General features: G+C 35.7%; 1 protein-coding gene across 3 annotated transcripts in view; it reads left to right on the forward strand.

Moving 5' to 3' along the window:
- The first annotated feature begins 15377 nt into the window (after positions 1 to 15377).
- Positions 15378 to 21333, forward strand: part of FSTL5 (follistatin like 5) — a 707698-nt gene continuing 701742 nt past the window's right edge. For all 3 annotated transcript variants that reach the window (XM_061191763.1, XM_061191764.1, XM_061191766.1), the window contains exon 1: positions 15378 to 15503. In XM_061191763.1, the coding sequence (XP_061047746.1) occupies positions 15378 to 15503 (126 nt within the window). The remainder of the gene's footprint in view (positions 15504 to 21333) is intronic.

Consider the following 21333-nt stretch of genomic DNA (forward strand, 5'->3'; position numbering starts at 1 on the left):
CCTTTATTTTCTCCTAGAAGCATTTGCTTCTAGATTGTATAATATAGTAAATTGTTATGGATATATTGACTGAACTCACATATCTGGTCTACCTAAATTAGTGGATTTTGTGTTGATAGATTGTTATCAAAAATGTGAAAGCACATGGTATACTTGTGCCTGGATGAAATATCCAAAAAGTACTTTTTATTATTATATTATAAAGCATTAAATTACTGATTTTGTTTTTCATCTTTTTCCAGGCTTCTTTCTTTCCCAATCTGGTAAAATGTGTTTTAAAAAAATTCAAGCTACTCACGGACATAGAGAACAGACTCGTGGTTGCCAAAGGGGAGGGCGGTAGGAGAGGGATGGATTGGGAGTTTGGGGTCAGCAGATGCAAACTATTACATATAGGATGGATAAACAACAAGGTCCTACTGTATAGCACAGGGAACCATAGTAATATGGTTAAAAACATGATAAAAATGTGATATAGTAAAAAGGATATTAAAAAATAATGTGTACATATGTAAAAACATCCAATATTTTACCAATGTTTATTTTTGAATTTTGAAAAATACTGGTATAAAATAAAATGCAAGCTCTCGTATGTCACTTGTTGAAAACCAACTTGACTTTCGCCGGTTTTTTGCTAATGACTTTTGTTTTGATCACCGTTCGCCACCGACCACATAACTAGCTACGACAGTTCTTGTTAACTCCTGTTAAGAGTTTCTTGGAAAGTTTCCACCCCCTTGTCTGCTTGGGTTCAGATCACCAGGACTGTGCTCGTCTTCGGTTGACTCAGCTGAAGTTGGTCTATGTGCCCAGTTTGCTCTCTGCGTTTCATATCTCCCATGAAAACATGGATGTTTTGAGTCTGAGAAAATGCTCAGATCTCTCCTTCCGGGGAGGCATGAAGTCATCCTGGCAAATCTCCTGGGTCCCAGTGACTTCTACAACTGATTCGGGGCTCTATCCTTGGACTCTCCCCATACTTCCCTGAATATGAACTAGGATACCTCTGAGACTCAGCTGACCTGAATGAATGGGCAAGTTTTCCCCATGGCATTTTAGCTTTAAATACAGAGGAAGTTAAGTTGTTCCCTGTGCAGCACTTCATTGCTAAACTGACAAATATTTTTCCTTGTATACTAAGTGTAGTCCCAGATTTAAAGAACATAGGCTGCTAGAAAGCTTGGTATGGAATAGGTTGAATTTAAAATGTCTGACATTGCCAAAATTGCAATGATTTCTTTTAATAGCAAATAAAATCTGTAACATAGTACCTTTGGGATTTTAGGCATAGTCAATCCTAAGAGCTGTATTCTTCCTTAATTTACATTTTAAGTGCCTGTCAAGGTAGAAGGCAATGAATTCAGAAGACAGAGCTTATAATGATGTTCTCTTCTCTTGAACCAGGGCAATATCTTCAAGGTCATATAATATATTATTATTTTTAAACTTTTAAAGCATCATTTTTTCATATCATATCAGTTAAACTTATTACTGCTTAGATAAAAAGTCGGAGAATAGGTCTTTCACACCAAACATATAGGCAATTGCTAATCTTTAGGTAACATTTTGCAATGTGCAATAAGTTACATCCATTGTGTTTCAGAGAAAAAAGAGAAAAACCAAGATCATTGTGGTTGGTTTTAATTTGCATGATCCCTTCCAGCTGGTACTTGCTTTGAAAAGAATGAAGGTATTTTTTATAACTTTCAGTTTATATGTCCATGACATACAGATGTTCCTTAATATTTTGGATATATTATTGAAAATAAAAATAAAAAGGCAAAGGGAAAGTGAACTTTATTATTCTGATTCAATTTTTCTTTTATGAATCAGGTGAGTAGATCAGGTGAATAAAGAAAAGTGGGGAAAGAGACTGCAGAAGGATGGCTAGAAATGTGAAATGAAATCATGACAATATTGTGTGATGGAAGTGAAAGTGTCAATAAAGACCTCACTTCTGGAGGCAGTTTCAGTGGACTAGTGGGGAGACACCCTGGGTTGAGAACTCTAAAGCAGTGTTAAAAAAATAGTTTATAAACACAGCCACAAATAGAATCCATCTCTTTCGACTTCTAGCCTCCTGTTATTTCCACTATAGCGTGCCACTGCTCAGTATTGAAAGGACTTTTGTAAGGTTTGTAGAAATAAATACCTTCAGTTTATCATCCACCAGAAGAAAAAGTGCCTGTTTGATGCCAGACTTCTGGGAAAATGAACTAAAATTCAGAAATTTAGTGTGTAATAAATTATATGAAAAATAGAGGAATGATATTGTAGTGGCTTCTTATTTTTGAACTAGTCACACATAAGACAGGTGGGCATAGAGTAGAGAAAAGCTAAGAGCAGATGACCTGGGTCGCATCACCTTGGCCGTGTTCGAACAGGATTGTGACCTGTTATGTTTCACCATGTTATGGACCACAGCTCTCAGCAAGGTGATACTGGTGGTCCATTATGTGCACGTACTAAGATATTTAATCCAGAATATTATGATCAAATTTTCTCTAAGGTAACTGAGATTGTTCATTGTGAAGAAGAAACTGACAGGCCATGATTTGATAAGATGAACACAAAGAAGTGAATAAAGTTTATTTTTTTAAGTATTGTCTACCGAGGTCATCATAAAAATGGACATAGGGAATTAATTTAACTTCAGGCTACGCATAATACACTTTTTGACTACTGAATCATAAATGTATTATAAAGTCCAGGGACTTCTTTTGGGAGATTGAAAATGAGTCACTGAAGGTTGTATTTTTTTTTTCTGCCTAAATTTGAGGTGCTGGTGTATACAGTTGGAAGTCCAGCCTACTGTAATGTTATACAATTTACAACATTTCCTGTGTTAAGTCAGCTAGATGCAAAGTTCATTCTTTATAAATCTGTGTATCCTGTATTATATATAGCCACCTATGTATACCTATGGACATCCACATAGTTATATAACTACATAAACCACAATATATGTATATATATATGTGTGTGTGTGTGTATATATATATATATATATATATACAGTATATGTGTTTATATGAAACTACTGTGTAATTGCAGTTATATGAGGACAGCTGTAACCATCTATGTATATCTTTAACCACAGCTACATTATTGTGCAGCAAAGATTATTGTGCAGAACAAAGGAACAAGAGAAAGGTTTTCCAAACATTCTATTCAAACAACACGATTCTCTAGAGATGGTGACTCTGGTGGCCTACCAGCTGGCTTCTGGAAACTCTAGCAAGTAGCAAATACAAGGATGCTGGGGTTCACAGAGATGCAGTTTCTAAACAAAACCTCACTGATACCTGTGTGTCCTTTTCTTCTGTAGTGAATGGATACTACCAGGTGTGTTATACTATTAGAAAAAATAATACCTGTGTACTTGGAATCAGGACAGCTGTATTCCCGCCCACTTCTACTTTCCATATAGGCAAACCTTATTCGAACCGGTTCTCATGTTCATCACAAATAAAAAGAAGTGGTTACACTAGGTCTCTACTATGTTTTTCAGTTCTGTTATCTGTTGTATGTTGTACTTGAATATCTTATTTAAAAAATGTTTTCTTTTTAGTGCACCACAATAGTTAATATAACTGAGTATAAATAGTTTTGTAAAGCAAAGATGGTTTTGGAAAACAATATTTACCACCTAGCATGCTTTTCATAATGTGAGACTTTCATTTGCTTAAAGCAGAGTAACACACATTTTTTAATTAAATGGAATTCAGTGTGAATATTTTCTCCTAGTGCAAGCTTAAATTATTGTACATTTTAGACTGCAGTCCTAAAATGGCAAAGAATATATTTTATCTATATTTAGCTTCTTTCAGCTTCAAATTAAGCTGGCTATTGAAAGGTATAATTGATTAGAATCTCTACAGTTTTTGTTCATCTGAATTAATGACTCAGATGTCATTACAAGTTCCACCTTCCTTGAAAGAGTGAAATTAATTTAATGGTCATAATTCTCATTATTTAACACTTATAATTCTATTCTTATCTCAGATGTTTAAAAAAAGTGTATTGCCCATGTTAGAATTTTTCAACATAGAGCATTACACTTAAAAGTTTTAGACACTTTCACAATATGAAACATAGGATTAAGAATAAAGTTCCATGTTTGCTAGTGTTTCCATATAGATTTGAACCACCCTTACCCATGCAGTCTGGACACAGAAGTCACATAGCTACTGCTCTCACATTATAGCTGCATTTGTTTATCTTAAGTCTTCATTTACATTGATCTAAAGCAAATGGAAGTGAAGGATTCCCTCTTCCAGTAGTATGCAGTCTGAATAAATAGTTTGTTTTCTTTTTTTTTTCTCTATGGCTACTTCTCGTATAGGCTATCCCGTTATATCTGCAACATTATGTGTGTCTTAAAAGTAGAATTATATAACAGAACCATGGGTCAAATTTGATCAGAGTCATTCTTGGACATTTTATCTTGAGAAGTTTCCCTTTATTTATATATTAATTCAATATGAGCAATAATACCTATCAGGAAATGTTTTTGGATAATTATAAATACATCGTAGGCATTATCCCAGTATGTCTAGCTGGGTATACATGATCTGATTATCCTTTGCTGCTCTCCCCTGTGATTATACAACTCTTAGCTGTTTTCTAGTTGGTTTTGTTTTGTATTCAAATGATACTCATTAGGATGAGTATTTGAACATAGTACATTTATTGGGAGAATCCATTGCTCTGATGCGGAGAATTCACTGCTGGATGGAGAGAATCCACCTCCCTGATGGGGAGAATCCACTGCCCATAATAAAACTGGGTTCTTTGGATAATATTTCCTTCTAAGAGAAATGTCAAATTAAAACTCAACCTCAGAGTTCACAGTGGTGGATGTCATAGTAAAGTGGGTTAAGAGATGAAAACAGTTGCTGCAACAGACAAGACTGAGGAATGTAGGAGAATCTGTCTGGCCGCTCCAATTTCATTTGAGCCAAAGAATGAAAAGGTTGTCTGTCTTTGACAAGAGAGGCTTTTTTAAAGGAACTTCCCATTGAAAGCCAAGCTCAAAGGTTTTGATCCAGGGGGAAAAGAAAAGCTTTTTGTGATACATGCAATTTGACTTCTAGATTAATTTCATAGTCAGTTTTAATGAATATTTTTGACCACATGAAGAATATTAAGAATCCTTTTATGTACAGCTATAATTTGAAATTAATTACTTATCACCATTAATTATGAATTAATCAATCAAAATTATTTATTAAGCTTATGCTGTGTGCCATGTACTGCTCTGATTCACACAAATGATTAACAAAGTCCTGTCTTTATGAGACGACTTCTGGTTAGATACAGAGTACACACAAGCAAACCAGTGAAAATACAGGCTGTCAGATAATAAGAGCTGTGGGCTCTAGTCCTTCCATTCTAATAAAAATGCCCATCTATCATTTTTCTAAAATTGCCAGTTTACTCTTTTCATTTCCTCCACCTCCTAGCAGCACTTAATCTTCTGTTTCAACTAAACTTGCCTGAAGGCTTAGTCTTTGGACATTTTCTCCTCTCTAACTTCTTCCCATTTCCTACCTAGAGTAAAAGACATATAAATTTTCACAACCCCAAACAGGTATCTCCAGCCTATACCTCTTTGCCAAGCTCCAGGTTCAATATCCCAGTGCCTATTTAACATCTCCAATTGGACTACAAAAGGCATCACACACACACAAAAATCATAATTTTCTCTTGCAAACCTGTTCTTCCCTGTATCTTCTCCTGATCAATAAATCTACTCAGTAGGAATCATCTGGTACAGGTGCTAGACTTTATAAGCTCATAAATTTCTTTTTACAGATGGGGTCCAAGTAAGGCAATTGGTTTCGCTTAGGTTTTACAGCATGACACAAGGTAGTCTGGAAGTCCGTTTCTCCATCTCATTGGATTTCAGGATACCAGAAAGGAAAAAAGGCACTAGTGATCATGTAGGCACCTCCCTCACCCAGAATAGAGCAAAGAGAAGTCTGTGGAAGTTAAGAAAAGTGTTTAATTGTGACAGAACCAGTTCAGTGTACTTCCTTCTATATCTATATGAGGATGACAGCCTTTCTTAAACTGATAACCACAGTGCAAGGTAAAAAGTCTTCTAAGGGAGATACATAAAAATTGCAGCAGAGAGCAGTCAAGTTCATGTGAGATTGGCAGGGAAGTTTTCACAAAGGAGGTGACTGGGGCTATTTCTTGAAAGACCTATGGTAGTTTTCTAGGGTGGAGTGAGATGCAGTGGGGATACTCCAGGTGAAACTCTTAGGATAATTGACTCCTCTAAAACATTTGTTAATGTTGGGGATTTGCTTTACCTTAACATTCGTTTCATTCATAGGCATGATACCAAAGTTTCCTTCCCCATATCAAATTCTGCATTTTGTTCCTAAAGCAATACTTTAACACCCTTATTTTGTTTTCCCAAACGATTAGACATTAGAATACAGAGAATGCATATACAAATCAAAATCCCTCAAATTTGAATCTACTGAATAATGTAAGTACTCTAAATCCTACTGCCAAAAGCAGTTATGCCATATGGTGAAAAAAAAATAGTTTGATTCAGAGAAAAATACTATTTTTTTGAAAAAGAGAAAAAAAACCTCTGTCCATCCCCCTTACCACTTTTTAAATTTTATTTTACTTTATTTATTTATTTTTTAAACATCTTTATTAGAGTATAATTGCTTTACAATGGTGTGTCAGTTTCTGCTTTATAATAACAAAGTGAATCAATTATACATATACATATGTCCCCATATCTCTTCCCTCTTGCATCTTCCTCCCTCCCACCCTCCCTATCCCACCCCTCTAGGTGGTCACAAAGCACGGAACTGATCTCCCTGTGCTATGCGGCTGCTTCCCACTAGCTATCTATTTTACGTTTGGTAGTTTATATATATCCATGCCACTCTCTCACTTTGTTCCAGCTTACCCTTCCCCCTCCCCGTATCCTCAAGTCCATTCTCTAGTAGGTCTGCATCTTTATTCCCATCTTGCCCCTAGGTTCTTCTGACCATTTTCTTTTTTTTTTTATTCTATATATATGTGTCAGCATACGGTATTTGTTTTTCTCTTTCTGACTTACTTCACTCTGTATGACAGTCTCTAGGTCCATCCACCTCACTACAAATAACTCAGTTTTGTTCCTTCTTATGGCTGAGTAATATTCCATTGTATATATGTGCCACATCTTTACCCATTCATCTGTCGATGGACACTTAGGTTGCTGCCATGTCCTGGCTATTGTAAATAGATCTGCAATGAACATTTTGGTACATGACTCTTTTTGAATTATGGTTTTCTCAGGGTATATGCCCAGTAGTGGGATTGCTGGGTCATATGGTAGTTCTATTTTTAGTTTTTTAAGGACCCTCCATACTGTTCTCCATAGTGGCTGTATCAATTTACATTCCCACCAACAGTGCAAGAGAGTTCCCTTTTCTCCACACCCTCTCCAGCATTTATTGTTTGTAGATATTTTGATGGTGACCATTCTGACCGATGTGAGATGATATCTCATTGTAGTTTTGATTTGCATTTCTCTAATGATTAATGATGTTGAGCATTCTTTCATGTGTTTGTTGGCAATCTGTATATCTTCTTTGGAGAAATGTCTATTTAGGTCTTCTGCCCATTTTTGGATTGAGTTGTTTGATTTTTTGATATTGAGCTGCATGTGTTGCTTGTATGTTTTGGAGATTAATCCTTTGTCAGTTGCTTCATTTGCAAATATTTTCTCCACTCTGAGGGTTCCCTTTTCGTCTTGTTTATGGTTTCCTTTGCTGTGCAAAAGCTTTTAAGATGCATTACGTCCCATTTGCTTATTTTTGTTTTTATTTCCATTTCTCTAGGAGGTGGGTCAAAAAGCATCTTGCTGTGATTTATGTCATAGAGTGTTCTGCCTATGTTTTCCTCTAAGAGTTTGATGGCGTCTGGACTTACATTTAGGTCTTTAATCCATTTTGAGTTTATTTTTGTGTATGGTGTCAGGGAGTGTTCTAATTTCATTCTTTTACATGTAGCTGTCCAGTTTTCCCAGCACCACTTATTGAAGAGGCTGTCTTTTCTCCACTGTATATTCTTGCATCCTTTATCAAAGATAAGGTGACCATATGTGCGTGGGTTTATCTCTGGGTTTTCTATCCTGTTCCATTGATCTATATTTATGTTTTTGTGCCAGTACCATACTGTCTTGATTACTGTAGCTTTGCAGTATAGTCTGAAGTCAGGGAGCCTGATTCCTCAAGCTCCGTTTTTCTTTCTCAAGATTGCTTTGGCTCTTCAGGGTCTTTTGTGTTTCAATGCAAATTGTGAAATTTTTTGTTCTAGTTCTGTGAAAAATGTCAGTGTTAGTTTGATAGGGGTTGCATTGAATCTGTAGATTGCTTTGGGTAGTAGAGTCATTTTCACAATGTTGATTCTTCCAATCCAAGAACATGGTATATCTCTCCATCTATTTGTATCATCTTTAATTTCTTTCATCAGTGTCTTATAATTTTCTGCATACAGGTCTTTTGTCTCCTTAGGTAGGTTTATTCCTAGATATTTTATTCTTCTTGTTGCAATGGTAAATGGGAGTGTTTTCTTAATTTCACTTTCAGATTTTTCATCATTAGTGTATAGAGATGATAGAGATTTCTGTGCATTAATTTTGTATCCTGCTACTTTACCAAATTCATTGATTAACTCTAGTAGTTTTCTGGTAGCATCTTTAGGATTCTCTATGTATAGTATCATGTCATCTGCAAATAGTGACAGCTTTACTTCTTCTTTTCCAATTTGGATTCCTTTTATTTCTTTTTCTTCTCTGATTGCTGTGGCTAACACTTCCAAAACTATGTTGAATAATAGTGGTGAGAGTGGGCAACCTTGTCTTGTTCCTGATCTTACTGGAAATGGTTTCAGTTTTTCACCATTGAGGATGATGTTGGCTGTGGGTTTGTCATATATGGCCTTTATTATGTTGAGGAAAGTTCCCTCTATGCCTACATTCTGGAGGGTTTTTATCATAAATGGGTGTTGAATTTTGTCAAAAGCTTTCTCTGAATCTATTGAGATAATCATATGGTTTTTATCCTTTAATTTGTTAATATGGTGTATCACATTGTTTGCGTGTATTGAAGAATCCTTGCATTCCTGGGATAAACCCTACTTGATCATAGTGTATAATCCATTTAATGTGCTGTTGGATTCTGTTTGCTAGTATTTTGTTGAGGATGTTTGCATCATGTTCATCAGTGATATTGGCCTGTAGTTTTCTTTCTTTGTGACATCTTTGTCTGGTTTTGGTATCAGAGTGATGGTGGCCTTGTAGAATGAGTTTGGGAGTGTTCCTCCCTCTGCTATATTTTGCAAGAGTTTGAGAAGGATAGGTGTTATCTCTTCTCTAAATGTTTGATAGAATTCACCTGTGAAGCCATCTGGTCCTTGGTTTGGTTTGTTGGAAGATTTTTAATCACAGTTTCAATTTCAGTGCTTGTGATTGGTCTGTTCATATTTTCTATTTCTTCCTGGTTCAGTCTAGGAAGGTTGTGCATTTCTAAGAATTTTTCCATTTCTTCCAGGCTGTCCATTTTATTGGCATATAGTTGCTTGTAATAATCTCTCATGATCCTTTGTATTTCGGCAGTGTCAATTGTTACTTGTTTTTCATTTCTAATTCTATTGATTTGAGTCTTCTCCCTTTTTTTCTTGATAAGTCTGGCTAATGGTTTGTCAATTTTGTTTATCTTCTCAAAGAACCAGCTTTTAGTTTTGTTGATCTTTGCTATCGTTTCCTTCATTTCTTTTTCATTTATTTCTGATCTGATCTTTATGATTTCTTTCCTTCTGCTAACTTTGGGGGTTTTTTATTCTTCTTTCTCTAATTGCTTTAGGTGTAAGGTTAGGTTGTTCATTTGAGATGTTTCTTGTTTCTTAAGGTAGGCTTGTACAGCTATAAACTTCCCTCTTAGAACTGCTTTTGCTGTATCCCATAGGTTTTGGGTCCTCATGTTTTCATTGTCATTTGTTTCTAGGTATTTTTTGATTTCCTCTTTGATTACTTCAGTGATCTTTTGGTTATTAAGTAGTGTGTTGTTTAGCCTCCATGTGTTTGTATTTCTTACAGATTTTGTCCTGTAATTGATATCTAGTCTCATAGCATTGTGGTCGGAAAAGATACTTGATACAATTTCAATTTTCTTAAATTTACCAAGGCTTGATTTGTGACCCAAGATATGATCTATCCTGGAGAATGTTCCATGAGCACTTGAGAAGAATGTGTATTCTGTTGTTTTTGGATGGAATGTCCTATAAATATCAATTAAGTCCATCTTGTTTAATGTATCATTTAAAGCTTGTGTTTCCTTATTTATTTTCATTTTGGATGATCTGTCCATTGGTGAAAGTGGGGTGTTAAAGTCCCCTACTATGATTGTGTTACTGTCGATTTCCCCTTTTATGGCTGTTAGTATTTGACTTATGCATTGAGGTGCTCCTATGTTGGATGCATAAATATTTACAAGTGTTATATCTTCTTCTTGAATTGATTCCTTGATCATTATGGAGTGTCCTTCTTTGTCTCTTGTAGTAGTCTTTGTTTTAAAGTCTATTTTGTCTGATATGAGAATTTCTACTCCAGCTTTCTTTTGATTTCCATTTGCATGGAATATCTTTTTCCATCCCCTCACTTTCAGTCTGTATGTGACCCTAGGTCTGAAGTGGGTCTCTTGTAGACAGCATATATACGGGTCTTGTTTTTGTATCCATTCAGCCAGTCTGTGTCTTTTGGTTGGAGCATTTAATCTATTTACATTTAAGGTAATTATCAGTATGTATGTTCCTATTACCATTTTCTTAATTGTTTAGGGTTTATTATTGTAGGTCTTCTCCTTTTCTTGTGTTTCTTGCCTAGATAAGTTCCTTTAGCATTTGTTGTAAAGCTGGTTTGGTGGTGCTGAATTCTCTTAGCTTTTGCTTGTCTGTAAGGCTTTTAATTTCTCCATCAAATCTGAATGAGATACTTGTTGGGTAGAGTAATCTTGGTTGTAGGTTTTTCTCTTTCATCACTTTAAATATGTCCTGCCACTCCCTTCTGGCTTCCAGAGTTTCTGCTGAAAGATCAGCTGTTCACCTTATGCGGATTCCCTTATGTGTTACTTGTTGTCTTTCCCTTGCTGCTTTTAATATTTCTTCTTTGTATTTAATTTTTTATAGTCTGATTAATATGTGTCTTGGCGTGTTTCTCCTTGGATTTATCCTGTATGGGACTTTTTGTGCTTCCTGAACTTGATTAATTATTTCCTTTCCCATATTAGGGAAGTTTTCAACTATAATCTCTTCAAATATTTTCTCAGTACCTTGCTTTTTCTCTTCTACTTCTGGGACCCTTATAATTTGAATGTTGGTGCCTTTAATGTTGTCCCAGAGGTCTCTGAGACTGTCCTCAATTCTTTTCATTCTTTTTTCTTTATTCTGCTCTGCAGTAGTTATTTCCACTATTTTATTTTCCATGTCACTCATCCGTTCTTCTGCTTCAGTTATTCTGCCATTGATCCCTTCTAGAGAATTTTTAATTTCATTTATTGTGTTGTTCGTCTCTGTTTGTTTGCTCTTTACTTTTTCTAGGTCCTTGTTAAACGTTTCTTATATTTTCTCCATTCTATTTCCAAGATTTTGGATCATCTTTAGTGTCATTATTCTGAATTTTTTTTTCAGGTAGACTGCCTATTTACTCTTCATTTATTAGGTCTGGTGGGTTTTTGCCTTGCTCCTTCATCTGCTGTGTGTTTCTCTGTCTTCTCATTTTGCTTAACTTACTGTGTTTGGGGTCTCTTTTTCGCAGGCTACAGGTTCATAGTTTCCGTAGTTTTTGGTGTCTGTCCCCAGAGACTAAGGTTGGTTCAGTGGGTTGTGTAGGCTTCCTGGTGGAGGGAACTAGTGCCTGAATTCTGGTGGATGAGGCTGGATCTTGTCTTTCTGGTGGGCAGGTCCATGTCTGGTGATGTGTTTTAGGGTGTCTGTGGCCTTATTATGATTTTAGGCAGCCTCTGTGCTAATGGATGGGGTTGTGTTCCTGTCTTGCTAGTTGTTTGGCATAGGGTGTCCAGCACTGTAGCTTGCTGGTCGTTGAGTGGAGCTGGGTCTTGGCATTGAGATGGAGATCTCTGGGAGATTTTTGCCATTTGATATTACATGGAGCTGGGAGGTCTCTTGTGGACCAGTGTCCTGAACTTGGCTCTCCCACCTCAGTGGCACAGCCCTACACTTGGCTGGAGCACCAAGAGCCTGTCCTCCACGTGGCTCAGAATAAAAGGGAGAAAAAAAAGAAAGAAGAAGATAAAATGAAATAAAATAAAGTAAAATAAAATAAAGTTATTAAAATTAAAAAAATAAAAAATAATTATTAAGAAACAAAATTTTTTTAAGTAATAAAAAAAAAAGGACAGATAGAACCCTAGGACAAATGGTAAAAGCAAATCTATACAGACAAAATTACACACAGAAGCATACACATACACACTCACAAAAAGAGAACAAGGGGACAAAATATATATATATCTTTGCTCCCAAAGTCCACCTCCTCAATTTGTGATGATTCGTTGTGTATTCAGGTATTCAACAGATTCAGGCACATCCAGTTGATTGTGGAGATTTAATCCGCTGCTCCTGAGGCTGCTGGGAGAGATTTCCCTTTCGCACAGCTCCCGGGGTTCAGCTTTGGATTTGGACCCGCCTCTGCATGTAGGTCGCCTGAGGGCGTCTGTTCTTCGCTCACACAGGACGGGGTTAAAGGAGCAGCTGCTTCGGGGGCTCTGGCTCACTCAGGCGGGGGGAGGGAGGGGTACGGAGGAGGCGGGGCGAGCCTGCGGCGGCAGAGGCGTCGTGACGTTGCACCAGCCCGAGGCGCGCCGTGCGTTCTCCCGGGGAAGTTGTCCCTGGATCACGGGAGCCTGGCCGTGGCGGGCTGCACAGGCTCCCGGGAGGGGCGGTGTGGAGAGTGACCTGTGCTCGCACACAGGCTTCTTGGTGGCGGCAGCAGCAGCCTTAGCTTCTCATGCCCGTCTCTGGGGTCCGTGCTGATAGCCGCGGCTCGCGCCCGTCTCTGGAGCTCGTTTAGGCAGTGCTCAGAATCCCCTCTCCTCACGCACCAGGAAACAAAGAGGCAAGAAAAAGTCTCCTGCCTCTTCGGCAGCTCCAGACTTTTCCCCGGACTCCCTCCCGGCTAGCTGTGGTGCGCTAACCCCTTCAGGCTGTGTTCACGCCGCCAACCCCAGTCCTCTCCCTGCGATCCGACCAAAGCCCGCGCCTCAGCTCCCAGCCCCCGCCCGCCCCGGCGGGTGAGCAGACAAGCCTCTCGGGCTGGTGAGTGCTGCTCGGCGGCGAGCCTCCGTACGGGAATCTCTCCGCTTTGCCCTCCGCACCTCTGTGGCTGCGCTCTCTTCCGTGGCTCCAAAGCTTCCCCCCTCTGCCACCGGCTGTCTCCGCCCGCGAAGGGGCTCCTAGTGTGTGGACACCTTTCCTCCTTCACAGTTCCCTCCCGCTGGTGCAGGGCCCGTCCCTATTCTTTTGTCTGTGTTTTTTCTGTTTTCTTTTGCCCTACCCAGGTATGTGGGGACTTTCTTGCCTTTTGGGAGGTCTGAGGTCTTCTGCCAGCATTCAGTAGGTGTTCTGTAGGAGTTGTTCCATATGTGTAGATGTATTTCTGATGTATCTGTGGGGAGGCACGTGATCTCCGCGTCTTACTCTTCCGCCATCTTGAAGCTCCTCCCGAAACAAGCTTTCCCTCTTACTATTTTTGAGTCCAACTTTGTTACCTATGATGTTAGGCAGATACCTTTTAGGTAACATGCATTTTGTTTTCTCTAAGTTAGTAGGTTGTTTTTTGATGCTTCCATATAAATGTTGAGGTTAGAAGGAAATGTCATAGGATCATTATCACACCATCTGCTCCAGCTGGTTTGTTTTTGTCACATGCTTTTCAGTGTTCTTACTGAGCTGTCAACAAACTGCCAATTAATTATGAAAACCTAACAGGTTGTCAGAGGTTACTATACCGAGAAAGTGAGCTCATGAGTCAGTATATCAGGGGATCAATTATTGCTGATTAAAATTTCCAGAACAGCCTCTGTGGACAAGTGAACTTTTAAAAATACAATAATAACGCCTTTGGATTCTATAGATGAAGAGAAGTAAGAAGCTAATAATTATTTTCTGAGTATCCTTTGAGAAGAGCCATCTTTATGTTTAGGTTGCCATTTGATAACTATACAATTGAATTCAAGTATTTTCCTTAGTGATATTTCAATGGAGAAAATCTCATGAGGTACCATTCACAGAAGATAAACACGGAAGCTAGTCTTTGTCCTTTGTCTAACACTCCACTGCTGAGCTCAAATGTCTGTCTGCAATAGAAATTAGAGATCTCCTAAAAAAATGTTATCTGACTTTTAATATTAACTCTTCTTTACTTTATCTGTAATACCAAGTAAATCACTCCAGTTGTATGACAGTTTTTGATAAGATAACACATTCTTATTTTTGTATAACGTGGTATTTTTAAGAAATTTTAGACTTGAAAATCATAAGACTACCACTGAAGAAAAAATGAATCATGGTTAAAAGTATCAAACAAGTAGATTAAAATAGTATAAATAGGTTGCATATATCAATACTACACCAAAGATTTACACACTGACTTATTTTTCTCAACTAATGAAATTTCTTAAAGTAGATATTCCTATCCTGTTGCTTTTTGGCAGAAAATATATTTCAGCAGATTGTTGATCTAATTATCAATGTGTAGAAGTTCACTCACCCAAAATTTATGAGATCTTTATTCACCTAATTAACTGTTCATTTGTTCTGTATTTTATAGTAGATGAACTCTTTTCCATGTGGGATATATATATGATATATATATATATATATCTTTTTTTGTGTGTATATATATATATATATATATATACTCCTCAAAACTCCTCAAAGAGGAGTTTGAGATTTAAAAATATGTTGATAATTGTATTCTGTATGGATGCTTAGAAAATTTATCATTGTTTAATGTTTTCTCTCTTTTTAAAAAATTTTCTTTCAACATGTGTTTATTAATTGTTCCTCAATACATTTTTATTGGCCCCTAAATTTCTACTTATTCAATGTTGTGTAAAGCTGTATGAGTAAAACAAACAATATTTGTTATGATCAAGAAGATAATCTTTATTCAGAGATGCTTACCTATTATGGATTCAGTTGGTGACTGCTGCCAGGTATTGATTAGATCTATGAAGGTTTCTATTTGCTATTGAATATTTCTTGATACATTTATTCAGTATACAATGTATTTTCTGATTATTTGAAATGTTAATTTTCACAGGTGAAAAGCAATAAGGATGTTTAAGTGCTGGTCAGCTGTTTTGATTCTTGCATTCATTTTTCTGGAGTCAGAAGGAAGGCCAACCAAAGAAGCAGGATATGGCCTTAAATCTTATCAGCCTCTAATAAGATTGCGACACAAGGTACAGTACCCATCCGGACTTGCTCCTAGTGTCTAGCAGTTATGAACTAAACTATTGGTTGTCTGGTTTATTACTCACTTAGGAGCACTTATTTCAGAATATGCCTTCAGAATATAATCTACATAAAAATCACATTTTAAAACATGAAATGGTAGTACTTTGGAAACTTACAACTTTGGAAATTAAATACTTTTTAACAAATTATAGAGATGGGCTATTTTAAAAATATGTCATTAAAAGTTCACGTGAAGTAATAGTAAAGGATTTATAAAAATCAGTAAATATGTTAAGACCTAATCACCCAGATGCTTTCTATTATTTTGATATTAATTTTAAGTTTAGAACTTTTCAAAATAAAACAATACTGTTATGTTCTTGAATTTGTCATAAAGATAAGCAGAAAGAGATGTCTGTACCATCTAGAGATATATAGTTTGGCAAAGTTTTTGTTTTTATAATAATCATTAGACATTTTAAGTTTGTCAAAAATCATAATTTTGTGTTGTCTAATGTTGAGAAAATACTTCATTTATGTTAAATATTTTCAAGAAAAAAATAAGTTCACATTTAGGAATTCTATAAATTATATAGATTATATACTTACAATAAATTAAGCTAGTGTTTTTATTTTAATAACAGATCATGATACTGCAAATAAGATACTAAAGCAACATTTTATTCAATCAAATAAGTTTACAATACATTTTGGTTTTCCTAGAGAACTGAAAAAAGACAAAAATGCTGATTTTGAAAAGAACATATGTATTTTAAACTTTCTTATGCTACTTGTCTTTTAAAAACCACTTGAAATAAACATAACTATATTGATTTTCTCCCTTACATTCAATACATGCTAGTGACATTTACTTTTGCTGAAATTCTTTCATCACATTATTGTATTTTGATAAAATTGTTAACCTTTACTGAGATTTTTATGTGCCAGACACTAGGCTAAGCTGTTAAATTTATTATTTTATTTAATCTTCAAAACAAACTGATGAAGACGTATCTATTTTCATTCTATAGATGAGAAATAAAAATTCTTAGAATGTTAAAGGTTTTTTCTGAATGCATATATTTATTAAATATATGAATAGGCTAGGGTATAACATGCAGGATAGATTTGATAGGAATAAAAGAGAAAATAAGTAAAATATAAAATATACTTCAATGTCAAAAATCATTGTAGAAATTTAGTCTCATGTAAAAGTAAATAAGTTATTAAAGTGTTCAGTCTGGATAAATACAATTGGAGAATTGGCCTCTTTCTACTATCTTTCAAATATCATTTGTTTCCCCTACTTCATGGACTAACAATAAGTTTTATCACTGCCCCAAACTTAGAAATAATAACTCCTTTATGAATGCTCTCAAAACACATTATTAATTCAACGTATTGACTCATACTGTTACAGACCCAGTGAATATTCCATGCTTTGTGTCTGCCCTATGTTATGTGTCTTTAGGTCAGAAACTGTGCCTTTCTAATCTTTTCATTCCTGGTGCCATGAATATAGTAGATACTGTTTAATTGAATCGATGGCAGAAAAATGACAGGTAGAATGCATGACTAGGAGCTTTGACTGTTCCCCTGCTAAATATAAACCACAGATTTTTATGTATTATTTATAAATAATTTGAATTAAATTTGGACGTTGAAGATAAATTTCTTATCCTGCACTGCTGTGTGATTTAAGAAACCTTTAAGGAAATGAAACAACACAATGAGTTAAACCTGTTTTAGAAAGACTAATACCCACCCAAAATGATCAAAGTCACCTCCCAGTCTTTTCCATCTCTGTGTGTTTAGCCCGAAATAATTAGAAATAATACATGATTGCTAGTATGTAGAAGCAGAGAGCAGAGAATGCTATGTAATACCTAACTTTCAAATGACATGAGACAGAGGTGACATGAAGCTATAAGAGGCATTCTGTGACTTTGTGTGTGTGTGTGTGTGTGTGTGTGTGTGTAAACATGTGTATTTGACAGGAATACAGAAGCACCCTGAGCTGTGCAAGTTCCTGAAAAGTCCCACCAGATACTTTCCACACACTATCAACCCCTGACTCAGCCACTGGGATCTACTTTTCCTTCCCCAAGATCTTGAAGACTAATCTCATTATACTATTTATTTTTGTTTATATCAGTCACTGTTTGAATCCCAGGGATACCTGGTCATCCGTTTCCACTGCTTTCATTCCAGTTAGGTTTACATGCTACTTTGTTAGGCTTTCCCAAACCATAATTGAAAATGGGACAAACATAGACATTCCTTAGATCCCCTGTTTGATTTCTTTTCTTTTTTTTCTTCTTGTTTTTTTTTTTTTTTTTTTGCTGGGAAATAAGCTTTTATTAATTAGTCCCAGAGGTTCTAAACTTTTTATGTCCATTTTTTTTTGTCTTAAATAGGAAGGCCCTTTTCTAGTCTTCTTATTGATATTCTAAATAGTTTTGTAAAACGTTTTCTTCTGTACTCTTCTCTCATATTTATTTATTTGTTTATTTTAAAATTTTTATTGGAGTATAGTTATTTTATAATGTTGTGTCAGTTTCTACACTACCACATAGTGAAGCAGCTATACGTACACACATATCTCCTCTTTTTTGGATTTGCTTCCCATTTAGGTCATCACAGTACATTGAGTAGAGTTCCCTGTGCTATACAGTAAGTTCTCATCAGTTATCTATTTTATACATAGTATCAATAGTGTATATATGTCAATCCCTATCTCCTAGTTCATCCCACCTCCCCTTCCCCCCTTGGTATCCATACGTTTGTTCTCTACGTCTGTGTCTCTATTTCTTATTTCCACTCATAGAATACATCACTATTTGCAAGATATCTCTTTTAATTATTTATTAGTTTCTTGGATGTTTCTTTCCATTATGATATAAGCTACTATTCATCTTGCTATAACACAGCACCTAGAACAGTATGTGGCACATGGTAAACAAGAAACAAATATATGTAGAATGAATGATTCCATCTGTTGGCTAGAATAAGGCTTAAATCAAGATGATATACATATATAATTATATCATATTATTATAATTAATAATAAGTCAGAAATAATTTCTTTTTCTATCATTTTACCAGAGTAAAATCAATAGAGCTATACTTAATAAATTTTTAAAATACATTATTTTAATAGCATTACATAAATTGATTTCCTCTTATTTTTTATTTTTTAACCTACATAGTTTTATTTAAATTGCAAAGAATAGTAACATCTATAAACCTTTGGATAGGTGTCACTAGTATTAAATATTAGTTATTAACTACAAAACTATAAAATAATAGATATGATAGATACTGAGTTCTGATTAGCCAATCTCCACATTTTCCCCAGAGAGGTGTCTGTACTTTGAATCCAGACAAATGTATATACAGAATTCATTTTTATCAAATATTTGTGTGTTAACTGTATAATGAATCCCCTTTTGGGAGCAAAAACTGAAATGTGAGAATTATTTGTCATATTACATAGAAATAGTGTAGATATAATTATAAACATATATGTACATAGTTATATCATTTACAACTCTATATACACACAAATGTGATTACAAATATATTTGTCTGTCTCAAGATAAAGATGAGTAACATAAATCCATCATGCTAATTATAGAATCTTAATTATAGTCCATAGTATGTATCTAAGGGAGCTGATCCTGTGTTTCATCCAATGTATTTACCCAACAAGTATTTATTGAACTTAAGAGTAGGAATTAATTAGCACTGTAAAATTGTAAAATACAATTACAAAATGCAAATCCAAATAGTGGCTCTTCCTTCATTATTATTTTAAAATAACCATTGCATACTTATATTGTACTATGTACTTTCATATACATTAATTGTTGTAATTTAATTCTACAATAATCCTGGGATGCAGGGAATATTATTCCTGTTTATCCAAATGATATTATTAAAATCAGAGAGGAAAAGTTACTTTCCCAAGGAGAAGAGAGGGGAACAGACAGAATCAATGAGATTAGTAAGAGGTAGATAAAAGCATAGGTAGACAACAGATGTGGAAGAAGGACCAGAAAAGCATAAAGATGATGATGGCAGTAAAGCAACGTGACATTAACTTCAACGAGAAACATCTCATGTTCGTTCAGATTGTTCCTCCTGCCTTTCCATAAGCACAACCACAGTGTTCCCACCTCCATTTTCTTGGCCAGATTGAATGCCTTCTTCTGAAGGTTGCTGTAGCTCTGGTTTAGGCCAGTCTCCCAGTGAAGTCTCACTGGGAAGCAATAATCACCACCCTAACTGCTGGTCTGTTACTAGGAATCTGGGTGTTGAGCTTAGTAGTAACTATTGGCTGCCATGTGCATTTGTGAGAAAATTCCCTGAAGTCTCCCAAATTTTAAGCCATCTCCAGAATTTGTATACTCAGAGCAGCCCATACAGAACTTAGTCTCACAGAGCATTGACTATATACCAGGTACTCTGTTAGCTTTATTCTATACATTGGTTTAATTATATGAAGATTTTCATGTCATAAGTGGTTTTATTGCCATTTGATAAATGAGAAAATTGGGCTTCAAAAATGTTTAGTAATTGTTTAATGCAACACCCTTATAATGTTAGGAAGCAGGATTTAGGATTTAATACAGAGTCTATATATCTTAATGCCCATTCCACAGTGAGTAATTTTTGTAGTAATTTGATCTGTGTGCTGTGTATTTCCTATTCTCTCTGCATTCTGATCACATAGTAGTAAGGCACGATTTTATGTCTTGGTCCCTTTGTGGTTGATGTGACTGTGTGTCTACTTCTGGCTAATGAATTGTAAGAAGTGACATGAAATGCATCTGGGCTGAACATTTGATCCCAATTGTAAAATCTTCCTGAATTCTCTTTTTCTTCTAGCATGACAAACAGCATCTGATCAAGGTGGTGTCAGCTTAAATCATCCCAAGTGTCTAAATCAACTAGGATGAGTGAAACACACTGGCAATTAGTGAACATTGCATACTTATATTGCACTACGTACTTTCATATACATTGTTGTAATTTAATTCTACAATAATCCTGTGATGCAGGGAGTATTATTCCTGTTTATCCAAATGATATTATTAAAATTGAAATGTGAAATTAGGGGAAAATCTTCTGTTTTAAACCACTGAGACTTGGGAGTTGTTTGCTATCTCAGCATAACCATAGTCTGTTCTCACCAATAAAGAGAGAACTAGAATGTAAACTCCTATCACCTAACCACAAATTCTGGGCTCCTTTTCCTCTACTGTCTTAGTTTTTTTTTTTTTTTTTTTTTTTTCATTTCCATTCTTAGACTTTTCTTCCTCTCTTTCATCCAGTATTTCTTTCTCCTCTCTGTTTCCTGCTGAGTCATAATTTCCTAACACAATTAAAACTCCTGTTGTAGTCACAAACCTGTAATATGCATGTACTAATATTTCAGCATATTACCCTAGTCAGTTCACTGTAAATCCTGTTAGGGTCGGTGCCTTATCTTACGTCCTTTTTCTTACCTACGGCACTGATCACACTGCTACATTGTTTGCTGATACTGGTAATCAAAGCCAAGCTAGAGGGAAGATCTTATGAGGACAATAAGGAGTTCTCTTTGAGTATACCTAGTGGGACCACTGAAAGATCTTAAATAGCTTACATGTTTGTGTGGCCAGAGAATGTGATGCCCAGCTTTATAGTGCAGAGCAAACCAAAATTACATTACTGTCCCTTTACTTCCTAAATCAAAATGTTAGTCTATGAAAGTAGTTACCGTGCAAATGGAGCAAAGAGTTTGCATAATTTAATAAGTCCAGAGAGTGTTGCTATGCATGGCAGTGCACT

This window comes from Eubalaena glacialis, chromosome 5, assembly GCF_028564815.1.
Source record: "Eubalaena glacialis isolate mEubGla1 chromosome 5, mEubGla1.1.hap2.+ XY, whole genome shotgun sequence".
NCBI classification, from domain to species: Eukaryota; Metazoa; Chordata; class Mammalia; order Artiodactyla; family Balaenidae; genus Eubalaena; species Eubalaena glacialis.